Genomic DNA, 12,686 nt, shown 5'->3' with positions numbered 1-12,686 from the left:
GTTGAGGGCAAAGCCAAGTTTGAAAAGTTTTATATAATGAAAGGCACTGAAGCATAAACCTTATTGGGAGGTGAAATCTGAGATGCTGGATGGAGATGAAATCTAAAAGCTAATTAAATCCAACAAGAGCTTCACCAAAGGCAACGTACCAGCTTAGACTCCCATGCTAATATTTCTTTTTCAAATGGTGCAATAAATGGAGAGCCTTTCATGGTCGTAGTTTTCACAATGTGATCTTCCAGCAAAACCTTAAAGAGGGAGGAGAAAAGGGAGCAATGTGAAAAGAGGGGGCTTAGTTACCTGGATTACAGAGCTAAATGAAATCACAAGCCAAGATAAAACGAATGGATAAGTTAGAGCGTCTGAAGAGCTGATTTGAAGCCAACCAGCAAAACGGATTGAACCTTATTACCTCCAGTCACTGAGAAATTCCCTTGACACTCAAATGTAATTTGAAGAGGTCAGAAAAAAATTCCTGCACAGTATTATTATTATGTGCCTAGTAGTGTATGCTTGCAAGATGCCAGCAATAATCATTTCAGATAGGCTTCAAAGTTCACAGACAGATGGGCACAAATCTAGTGTGCCAAGAGAAAAAATCCAACATACAGGGCTTTTTATACAACACAAAAATAAATAAGACCATGGTAAGGTTACACGTGCCACACTGGCCTGTTATGCAGTATAAGAACAAAAGGTTGTTTTAAATTAAGGGTCTCAAGAATCAAAAATGACTTAAATAGAAAAAAAATAACTGTACTCAGTATGAAAAAATATGCCTCCCTGCATGTTACCTGTGTTTCTTCTAAATGTTCTATATACACTATATCAAGAGCTACAGTTTGTTACAGAATAAAACATGTCATACACTGATGGATCCGCTCCTTTGGGTATGTTGCCAAACAAGTAGATGTATGTGCATGTATTTGGCTATCAGCTTGGTGGAAGATATGGGACTAATGCAATAATTGGCCACTGAGCCATCAATCCAATCATAGGGGGAATACAGTGATCACTTAAGAGGGCTAATTTTTGACCAGCTATGGGCAGGTAAATCAACAGGCACCATACCAGTAAGCTGCCAACTCAGTCTGGAGGGCCTGAATATGGAGCTATTATCAGTCTGTGCGGGGCAGCTTAAATCTAAGCTGAGGCAATCAATATGTTTACCTTTCATTAATAGGTATAGATATAATACAAAAATGAGGTATAATATACAGAGGTAGAATGGTTTTCTGTGTATTTTAGGGTGCATAATGAAACATGATACCTAAACTCAGGCATGGAATATCATCCATTGTTACTGAATTGTGCAGGGCTATTTTTTCTCATGGTGAGCAAATAATATTCATCTACTTCCACTGTATAACTTACAAGGGTCACAAAGAAAGAATGAAACCCACCACATCAGTTACAATAAAAAAATAAACACTTGCTTAAAAAAGATTCTCAGTGTATGCAAGACTGTAGGGGTAATCACATACTCATTCAATAACATTCAATAGGATCCATCACAAAAATGGACAGAAAACTGAGAAAAGGATGTAGCCTTTAAATAAAGACTACAAATGTAAATGAAATATTAAATTATATCAAAATATAAAAGAAACACTCTTTACCTGGATGTCATCTACAGCAGCTAATACATGAACATTTCTGTCCTTGTAAGGTGTGAAAATAAAACAAACATTTTCCCAGTCTGTTTTCATTTTATTCAGGGCTTTCTCCAGGCCATATTCTTTACTGGCTTGTGAACTGATTTGATTCAACTCATCAAGGTATTTCTCAAGGCCAAGCTGTAAAACCTCTAGAAGCGAAGTGCTTTCATGAGGAGTAATGTCGAAACCAACCTAAAGAATATAGACCCAAAAAGCTTAAAGGGGAACTCCACACAAACAATACAAAATGAAATTACATTTTCAATGGTTTTAAAGTTATTTGTAAACATAATTGTAATTGAAAATAACATTTGTTTGTCACTTTCACTGGTGTGTTAGTCAGGTAGCTTCTGCTACCTTGTTTTCTGGGGTGAGAACCAGCAGTGTAGAAAAAAGTGACAGACATATATTGTTTTTAATGGCAATTACATGTACAAATACTGTAACTTCATAAGAATGCACAATGGTTGTTAAAAGACCACAGCTTTATTACCACAGTTATAAAGGATATGAACTGTAATGATGCTCAGAAAAACAATAGGATAAAACCCAAGAGACCTTAGTGTGCAAACCATCCTGGGATCAAAATGGGGTTTTACTCCTCCAAGTTCCATTTTCTCCCTACTTTATGCATGCCCCCTTACTTCTAGTCAACATACCAGTTAACCCCAAACCTCCCAAAGGCTCCCTGAGCCTATCTACAAGCTCCTTTGTATTAACCCCTGGTTGTCAAGGGAGCCTTAACCTTTCATTATTGCATCAGCACCTTTAAGTTCAGCAGCTCTTGCATTTATCAGACAGCACTAGAACACGTAGTGACTTCTCATTCAAATACATAAACAGAGGACAGTGAATAGAAATATGAAGACATTCACTAAGAAGGATGTTTTGTAGAATAACTGCAAACATTAATTTCTATTATTATTAATTCATGTTGTCCATATTTTGGACAATGCTTATAAAAGAGGAATTATTAGAAAAAATAATTTGTTTTCTAAATAAGGCTAATAGTGTTCAACATCCATCCAAATGTCAACGTGATTCCATCAGTTCTAACAGGATGTTTCCTTTTAAAAATGGAATTCAATGTTATATTGATATCTTTAGTGTGACATTTTATTTCTGCGTGTGAAAAGAACCAGTTGGTGACAACAGGAGGGAATGTTCCAAATGAAAGAGACATAAATATTAATTCTCCTCAGAGACTAAGCTTCCTAGACCATGATGCATAAGCAGTGTTATAGGTACAAATGTCACTGCTTTGATGAATTTTTCTTGATCTCACTCGAAAATGCTGGCCCTTATTTTATTTTATATTCACCCAAAATCTACATTTTACCAACCAGTTCTCAGATTTCAATTTTAAATGTAAATGAGGCAGCAATCTATCGCCAAGTTCAATGCTTACGAAGTGTCAAGTAAAAAATAGAGGAAGGACTATTAAGAATCTACAACCATTTTATTTGTGTGTTTGTAAATATGTTTTAAAACGGCAATTCATATAATTATATTACACTTTGCGATTAGTAGGTTCAACTTTTAGATGACTAAAAAGAGAGTCATTCTTAATCTTTTGGGGCTATAAGAGAGTGCTCACATCACAGAAAATAATGAAATCTATTTCCAGCTACTAATCCCTCCCTTTGAGACCTAAGCCAATATTCATCTAACTTAAAACCTAGCTTTCCTCTTAAGTCCTTTAACCTTATTCACAATCCCCACATCCCTAGTGATCATTAAAAAAAAATTATACTGATCTACAAATGGAGCATTCCTCAACAAGCTATATGACAGCTCATATTCCACGTGTAAAGAAATAATCGCACACAAAATGTTCTGTTTACCAAATTAAATATGTTGCTTGCTTTACATTAAATGCAATTCAAATGTAAAAAATATAAAAAAAATGAAAATTGCTCACTAGATTTCAGTTGATAAACCCAGCATTTTATGAAATGAAGCACTAAAATGAAACTAATAAAGGTAAGATATTAAGGTCCCCAAGTAATTAGAAAGGAATGTGCAATGTGATCTAATATAGAAGGCCACAAGCTGTGTTCTCAGTAAGTGTTGAACATTTTATAAGTGTGAAGTTTAGTGAAGCTGAGTGGGATCTATGCTCTAGAAGGATGACTAACAGCACACATTTATACAGACAACATATGGTATGGCAAAAATATTTCTAAATACCAATATAACTCTTTTTCAGTTATTTACAAGGCAATCAAGAGGGACACCTACCTGTACATGTTCTGGAACATCATGTCTGGGTTAAGCTTGGGGATGTAACATGCAAACCGAACTAGAATAATATGTCTAATATGATATCATTATGTATAGTGCAATTTGTGATATTGTTGTAGCGTTAAATGATGTGGTATATTGTTTAAACTTTTGATAAGATAAAGGTGTTCAAATGGGACAGAAAAACCTTTGCTTTGCATATATTAACTCCTCTCTCATTCCCTTCTCACACACTCGCATTCAAGACTTTGCATGGGCTGCCCCCCTTCTCTGGAATTCACTCCCACAATCTGTCAGACTTTCTCCCAATCACTCTTCCTTCAAAAGATCTCGAAAAACACATTTATTTACAGAAGCTTACTCTCATTTAGTTTAACATAACCTCAGTGTGCTGCTAAAAGCAATAATCTGTGCCACACCTCTCACAACTCTGACCTTGCCCATTCCCACACCTTGTGTCTCAATCCTTTCTCCTTGTAGATTGTAAGCTCTTTGGGCAGGGCTCTCTTCACCTCTTGTATCAGTTATTGATTGCTTTATATGTTACTCTGTATGTCCAGTGTATGAAACCCACTTATTGTACAGCGCTGCGGAATATGTTGGCACTTTATAAATAAATGTTAATAATAATAATAAATTATGTTATAGTACATTATACTGTAGATTATTTGGTTATGTCAGCTATAGGTTTCAGAACAGGAAAAGACATTAGACTATTCCACAGTTTTCCCAATTTGATATGCACAAAAGTGGCCTCCTCCATTTCTTCTTAAAGAAACTGTACTTATTTGGGCTTACATGGGAGGCTATCTGCCTTATTATAAAACAGCTGCAATGCGTACAACTGCTGCATATCCTCTTGGGAGAAGATTGTCGATCTTTGATGTACTTCAAGTGGCTGTCCCTTTTCAAGTAAAGCATTGATTGACAGCTGTTCTCTCCCAGAAGGCAGAGTACAGGTGTGTCCAATTTTGCTGTAGTTCTGGGTGAATTCACTAATAGGTTTCCCAAGCCTGTCTCTATACAGCTGGGGTTTGAAAGCTACAGGAAGACCTACTTCAGGACTAGGAAGATTCAGCAGCCCCTGAGACATAAAATTCAAAAAGTAGGTTATTGCTGAATAAAAGGCCACAGTGTTCTCACTTAATAGTTATGACTAGTTTGCACTCTTTCTTTACCAATGTGAATTCTGCAGTAGCAACACCTTATACCTTACCATGTCTAATTATACAAATAACTTATATGCCACCAAAGCTTTATTTTTTCTTACCTGTAGTGATCAACTCAGTGATTTCAGTGGATTTCAATAATATATAACATTTACTTTACATAAAAAAGGGAAATTTCCTTAACATAATGACTATACTAATTTAAAAAAAAAAATGCTGATGCCCAACATTCTACCAATGGCAATCACGTGTTGTTATAAATGGGTTGGCAATCTGTGCTGCTTGCTACATATGACTGGGGCTATAGGACCATGTAAAGGGGCTTAGGTACTCTGTAGCAGTGTCAGACTGGGGTTCAGGGGCCCACTAGAAAACCTTATACCACAGACCCACTCTACAAACAAGTTCTCTGTCTCTGTTCCCTCTCTTTTGGACTCTCCTTATGTACTATCATGTGTCCTTCCCACCATTTTTTCTCTTTGTTCTAAAATAAAAGTGGGGAATAGCTATGATATAGGTATACAAGGCAGGTGGTTAGGTGAAAAGTAGGGTCCACTGACACTTTGGCCCTCCAGGAGGCCAGTCCGACACTGCCCTGTAGTGTGTTCCCTACCAGTTATATATTTCATATAGATCAGGGGTCCCCTTTCTAAAGGTGGCCATACACGTGGCGATCTGACGATGTTTCATACGACCATCGGTCACACGAAACATCGTAAGATCCGCCACACACCATTCAGGGCTGAATCGGCAGGTAAGGAGGTAGAAACAATAGGATTTCTACCTCCTTCTGCCGATTCAGATCTGAAGGGAGAATTTTGGCCAGGCGCCTTCTATGGCGCCCGATCAAAATTTTAAAACTGGTCCGATCGGCGAGTCGGCCGATATCAGCAGCTTCTTGCGATATCGGTCGACTCGCCGACATACCATACACGCACCGATTATCGTACGAAACGAGGTTTCGTACGATAATATCGGTGTGTGTATGGCCACCTTTACTCGTGAGCCACAATCAAATGTAAAAAGACTTGGAGAGCAACACAAGCACCATAAAAGTTCATGGAGGTGCCAAATAAGGGCTGTGATTGGCTAGTAGGCAGCCTCTATGCACACTATCAGTTTACAAGGGGCTTTATTTGGTAGTAAACCTTGTTTTTATTCAAACTAAACTTGCCACCAACTCAGGAATTCAAAAATAACTACCTGGTTTGGGGGCACTGAGAGCAACATCCAAGGGGTTGGTGAGCAACATGTTGCCCCCGAGTTACTGGTTGGGGATCACTTGCATAGAGTATTTTAAAGACACTTTAGAACATATATAAAGGGAAAAGTCAAATTAAATGCTAATTATTTTTTGAGAAGTTGGAATTTTAAAATCCAAAGAGGTGCACTCCTTTAACCAAATGGGTCAAATTGCCTAGGTGCAAATAAAATCTATTGGTCAAAAACAAAGTAACTTATTAGTGGTCCAGAAATGTTTCTTTGATTTTCACAATGCTATATTTTATATATATATATTATATATATATATATATATAGTATAGAAATATATATATATATATATATATATATATATATATATATATATATATATATATATATATATATATATATATATATATATATATATATATATATATATATATATATATTTCACATGTCTGAGGCAGGAAAACATCTAAACTGACATTATGACCAGTGTGAAAAACCACATCCAATCACCCAGCTGTTCCAGGCATTGCATTTACAAATCATATATAATATAGAAATTTCTGTCTGAATATCATGAATCCCTGACACATCTGAGCTTTCATTAAAAAGCTTAAAGATGGGACTTGAATAACAATCTGCCATCACTAATTAGTATTTTCAGTTTAGCATATTCACTTTCAGACATATTGCTGTTTGCACATGGTAATTTAAGTAAACAGATAGCATCCACAGCTGCATCAATTAACACTGCTAATCAAAACTGAATTCAGGTAATTAGGCCCATTTATGGAAAAGTCTATAATTTGGGTGGGGGCTGGATTCTTGAGTAATATTTATAAAAGAAAAAAACTATTTTCTCAAGCTAGAATATAAGCAAAGGGAAATGAAAGAGTAAACGCCAAAGTGATATGTACAGGCAAAATTGCCAAACTGAGGCTGAATATTTAATTGCTTTTATTAGCACACATTTAGTTCTTTGTAAATGTTTTCATTGCAATTACTGCTGATTCATATTTAAACCAACATTTTTTATCTGGTTTGTAACAGGAGTTACCTATGCTTTAATCTAGGTTCTACATATCTGTGGATGTTAAATAAATGCCCATACTGCCTCAGAAGGCTAAAATCGGAACTGCAGCATCTGGAAACATGAGCACCGAGGCAACAGAAGACATTTATGGACACATAGCAATCATTATGTTCTGCCTCTTCCTTACATCAGAACCTGAACAAGTCAACTTGTGTTCTTCAGAGGATCAGTAACGTTGCCCTGAGGCCTTCACATCTCCAGAGTCTTGTCACTATGTGGTGTCAGCTGATGGTCAGCTAGGCCCTGAGTAAGCTTCTAGCGTCACTTCTAATAATTATTCTAAGAACCTGATGTATCAAAATAAGTAAGTAAGCAATGTTTTCATGATTTATCTCAAGCTAAGAACAAATTTTAAACAAAATCAGTATTATGAGCCAAAAATGACGAGAAAACAGCATTATTACTGAATAGAAAGAGGAAGCTGGCATGGTAGGGAAAGTCTGTTATGGGTGGAATCTGCCAGTAAAGAATGATGAAATAAAGATGAAATGTGTATGGGGTGATTTACTAAATAATAGTGCGATGATGTGATTATAAGCAAATTAAATTTTCCAATTTTAATCAGAACCAATCAAAATATAATGATTTTAATATGATAATGTTGTTTTAAGCTAGAAAAAGTTATGTAACGTTCAGAGGGAAAAGAACTCTCCTGGCTGCTGAATACATTTCTAGTTAGAGCTTAATGTTGCAATAAATCGTCTGGTTAAACTGGTTTCCAAGGACTATGTGGGTGATTCTTAGCCTCAACAGTAGGTGGCATGCAACCCAAGGGCTGTCAACCTCACTTAAAAGGCACCATTTTCCTTTAAAAACATAAGTCTACTGAAAAATCATTTAACATGAATTAAACCCAATAGGAGTGTTTTGCCACCAAGTAAAAGGTACGGTTTTGTGTATTGGAGAAGGCCTTCCCATAATTTAGAACTTTATGGATAATAGGTTCCTGGATAACGCATCCCATACCTGTATAAGACATTGTATAATACCACATAGGAAAATTACCTTTTAAAGTACTCTGCCCTCTGGCAGGCTCTTAATAATCTTTATAGGTTTAAAGCCATTATTTGGCTTATATAAAACCTTTAACACTATTATTACAATACAGGCCAGTGTGTACTACTATAGCCACATACACATATACATGTATGAATCCTGCAGCGCTAAAAAAATAAGCAAGTAATTAGGAATTCCATATTGAATAGAAAAATTGTTCCTTTACCTTTTCACTTATGAGGCTCCAGTGTCGGAGTTTGATCCCTGGGGTACACAGAGCTGATATGAGAGGCATGTTGATCTTAAATTTCTCAAGCTTGGTCTTTATGGTGGTAGCTACTTTCAGAGGTCCGTGTAAATCCGGGTGATAAAATACTTTTGTCAGTCTGTAACTAGCTTTCCATAAATTCTGCACCTGATGACAAACATTTTTCAGTGAGGAGGTATTGATTTGTTCCAATGGTGCAGGAAGCATCTATCATATTGCCAAGCAGTAGCTAATTCTTGTCATATTAAAGCAATAAAATTTAAATTGATTTCACTCCAAAACAGCCTGTAATGCCAGACTCCCTCCTGTCTTATAAAAATACAAAATGGCTCCTCTACCTTACATTAACTTACATGCTCCTTAAAAGTAATCCTATTCTGTTAGGTACTGTATATAACATAAAAAGTACACAGTCTATAAAACACAAATTTTGTTCTAGAATAATTCAACATTTTGAATTTATAATTAAATTTGAATACCTAATTGGATATATGTATATAGAACTACAAGTATCAGCATTATTTAATTATTCTACTTTAGCAGGACATATAAAGGCTTACCTCCTCTTCTACTTCCTCTGCATTCACTTGCAAAAATGAACCATTCATCCATTTATCATATTTAGCTGTAAATTGGACAGCAGTAGCCCATAGAGTCTCATAAGGTTCTTTAAGTTTACAGATTTCTTCTATCTGGTTAAATGCACTTATCTGGCCAGTTTCTAAAAGTACCTCCTCTTTGTTAATCATAGCCAACTGTAAAAAGATAAATATATAATGAAAACATGTAACAAAGGGCACTAACTGCATCAGAGCTTTATTAGAACTGAATTGTCTAGCCCTTTAATTGAAAAAGTCTTAAGTGCCTTGAAGGTATTTAGCATATTTGTAATAGACCCAGTAACCCACTTTTGATAATAAAATCCAATGTTTTTCATGTATTATCTAAAGCTTATTTATTATTATTATATTTTTATACAGCTAGTGTCTGATTCTGCCCATGCTACGGAGAATCTGCTTTTAAAGCTTCTTATTCTAGTTGCCATTTTCAAGCTATAGCCTATGCTATGTGTACCATTCTTCCATTTGTGGAAGAAAATGGCAATCTTTATTTACATAAAATGCTAAAATGCTTTGCACACTGTTAAGCCGTACAATATACTGTATATAAAAAAAACCATTATGTTTTATTCCCCCTTGGGGGCCTTTACTATGGATTATCCTTGATAAAGGCCTACAAGTGGGACTGAAATATTGCATGCACAGCTGTATAGTAGATAGATAAATAGATAGAAAGAAAGATAGAGATAGAAAGTTGTAATTGGTATATACAACAAGAAATATAAATACTATTATTTATCTTATAGTTTTTAGATCACTAGTGTTTGTTAAATTTGCTTCTTCAACCTAACATTTTTTTCATTCAGTAGTCCAACCATATAGCACAAGCTTTCTGCTGACAAGTTATCCAGTATTGACCCTCCCCTTAAACATCTAAAGGTTTTAATGAATAAAAATAGGGGTATGTGATTGTTGACAATATCCACAATCTTGGTAAATACCAGATGCTCTTCTGAGCAGGTTCCTTTCTTTACATACAGGGTTAGATGGCTTATTTTACAGGTGACATCATTGCTGACAGCTGACACACTGATGACATATTTACTTTGGTTTTCTGTGCCAGTGTTCCTTTAACTTTTATATGCCAAAATTTGCGCTGATTTTAAACAACACTAAAAAAAGTAAACATATAAAGATATAACTTGCAGTATGTAACTTACCTCTTCGATAGACTCTTGGATTTTCCCATTGATGGCATTAAGTTTTTGCAGATACGCAGGAGCTTCACTCATGCGTTCTTTTCTTTGAAATTCCTTCACCTCCGCAGCCACATCAGCTAAGCGCTTGGAAAAATCCTTCTGCCATTGAGACAGCTTTGCCAGGGCTGCATCATGTGCCCTCTGCAGTCGTGTCTCACTGATAATATTCAGGGGTAGGAAGAATGAAATGGAATATTTAGAGACATAATTTGCACTGTTCACATTTAAATAACGTAATTAGAATAAGTCATCATTTAATTGTAGATAGGTTAATCATCCAGATAAAGGTCAAGTAAGTATAATCTTCCTTAAAATAGCTATTTTTTTCATTCACCTACTTGGATATGTATTATGTTGCATTTTCATACAAAAAAAGGTATCACGTTCATAATTATTACTGTGAGAACTCTTGTCTATGTAGCATTTTACCAAAAATATGAATTATACTGAACAATAAAGAAATAAGTGATGGCCACACTAAACACTCATCTTTATACATGTCATAAAGTCAGTTCGATTCTCTTATACAAACCAGTAATGTTAATTGGGTAAGATTAAATTGTTGTATTCGTGCAGAATCTTTTTAGTGTTTCTAATGACATCAGGATAGAGAGAATATGGTTCATTCAACAAACATACAGTCTTATTAGCCAATGATATTACCTGCTTTTAATGATAGGGATAATTCTTTCAGGCCAGGAAAATGTATTCCCATTTATTATAATGTCCTCTTTAGATAATGGTGCATAGTCATTTAAAAAAAGAAGGGTTTCAGCTGCTTTGGCCAGTTTGTCCTAGGAATGCAAATGAATGTATTTTAATATATTTAAAATCTATTAAGGATACAAGTACAGAGGGGAATCATTTTAGTTCAGGGCTGTTGGGGTGCTTAACATGCTGCAGAAGAACCACAGTCACTTTAGCCCCAGCACAAACCAATAAGGATACATGCAAGCATCTTTTTCACCTCCACCTGGGGGAGATTTCATTCACATGATTCAAACCTGTCTCTGCTATAATAATAATAATAATATTCTGGTTCTCTTTAGTACCATACATATAGGTACAGAAAGTAACTATTCAACAAATAAACAAGGAATACAAACGTGAACACGCAGTATATAAAATAAGCCAAGTTGAAATCAGACATCATCTTAAGAAAACCTAATGTTTTAAATTCTGTATTAGTGACTTAGTACCTTCAAAATAAACGTGATAACCTACATGTCAGACCTGCTTTTATTGCAAATTGAATTATCAGCCTCTCAGCTAAAAAAAAAAGTGACAATATATGTAAATAAAATGTTATTTACCCTTCAAGTCCCCATCAGTTTTATAGCTATTAATATATGCAACAGACATTCTCTCTGTCATTGTCACTCTGACACTCTTTAACAATGTGTCATTTTGGCAGTTTCACAACAGGCTCTGCAGAAAATTGCCTGACAGACTGCGTACACAGGGAAATAACCAACCACTGACAAAGAAAAGGATTTGAAATTGTTGTAGCAAAAAGTAAAGATTCAAAATATCTGTCAATGAAATATACAGCAATGTTCAAATATAATGAATTTATTATTTCTAACTTGTTGACACTGCCATTAATACAAATTCACATTTCAAGACATAAAAATACACAGAAAAACGTCCATTAACCTAGACACACAAAGTGATATATATATATACTGCACATAAATATGCTTTTCTTTTAAATCATTGCTATGTTTAGCATAAAAAATAAAAGAAATGTATGTATAACCTACCTTGATTTCTAAAAGCTCGACACTCCATAGCTGGTCTACATAGTCCTGCAGCTTCACAAGAGCAAATGTTGATTCTTCAATGGTAGTGATCTTTGTGACAATGCCATCATACTGCTGGCAAATTTTTCGATTAAACTTCTCAGATGTAGCAGAGACTTTGTTAATTATGATATTAGTCAGCTGGCGGGTATGATCAATCATCCGCTGTAAGGAAGTCAGACAAAGAGACATCTAATCATTGCAGCCAGAGCAGATAAATTTTGTTTCTTTCTCCTACGTGTCACAGATTCTATCCCTCCTGACCCTCTACACAGCCATCGACTGTCAAATTTAGATTCAGAAAGCTCCCAGCCTTTCTTTATCCTTGCCTTAGATCTGAGACTCTTGGCTATCAGGAAGACAAGCGTCACCAGCTGTCTTGGAGCAAGAAGGCAATCAGGTGAATACTACTTATTATCTTTCTTTCC

At 35.4% G+C, this 12,686-nt stretch overlaps 1 protein-coding gene across 1 annotated transcript in view; it reads right to left on the bottom strand.

Annotated features, from left to right (window-relative positions):
• LOC100490346 (dynein heavy chain 3, axonemal) overlaps positions 1-12,686 on the bottom strand; it is a 522,485-nt gene that overhangs the window by 382,000 nt on the left and 127,799 nt on the right. Inside the window, exons 14-20 of the mRNA XM_031898872.1 lie at positions 12,220-12,423; positions 11,120-11,250; positions 10,418-10,613; positions 9,198-9,392; positions 8,596-8,784; positions 1,620-1,850; positions 150-248 (exon numbers count right to left, since the gene is read on the bottom strand). Coding sequence (XP_031754732.1) covers positions 150-248; positions 1,620-1,850; positions 8,596-8,784; positions 9,198-9,392; positions 10,418-10,613; positions 11,120-11,250; positions 12,220-12,423 — 1,245 coding nt within the window. The remainder of the gene's footprint in view (positions 1-149; positions 249-1,619; positions 1,851-8,595; positions 8,785-9,197; positions 9,393-10,417; positions 10,614-11,119; positions 11,251-12,219; positions 12,424-12,686) is intronic.

This window comes from Xenopus tropicalis, chromosome 3 (genome assembly GCF_000004195.4).
Source record: "Xenopus tropicalis strain Nigerian chromosome 3, UCB_Xtro_10.0, whole genome shotgun sequence".
Classification (NCBI taxonomy): domain Eukaryota; kingdom Metazoa; phylum Chordata; class Amphibia; order Anura; family Pipidae; genus Xenopus; species Xenopus tropicalis.
The sequence above is the reverse complement of the archived record's forward strand: the minus strand, read 5'-3'. Positions and strand labels throughout refer to the sequence as shown.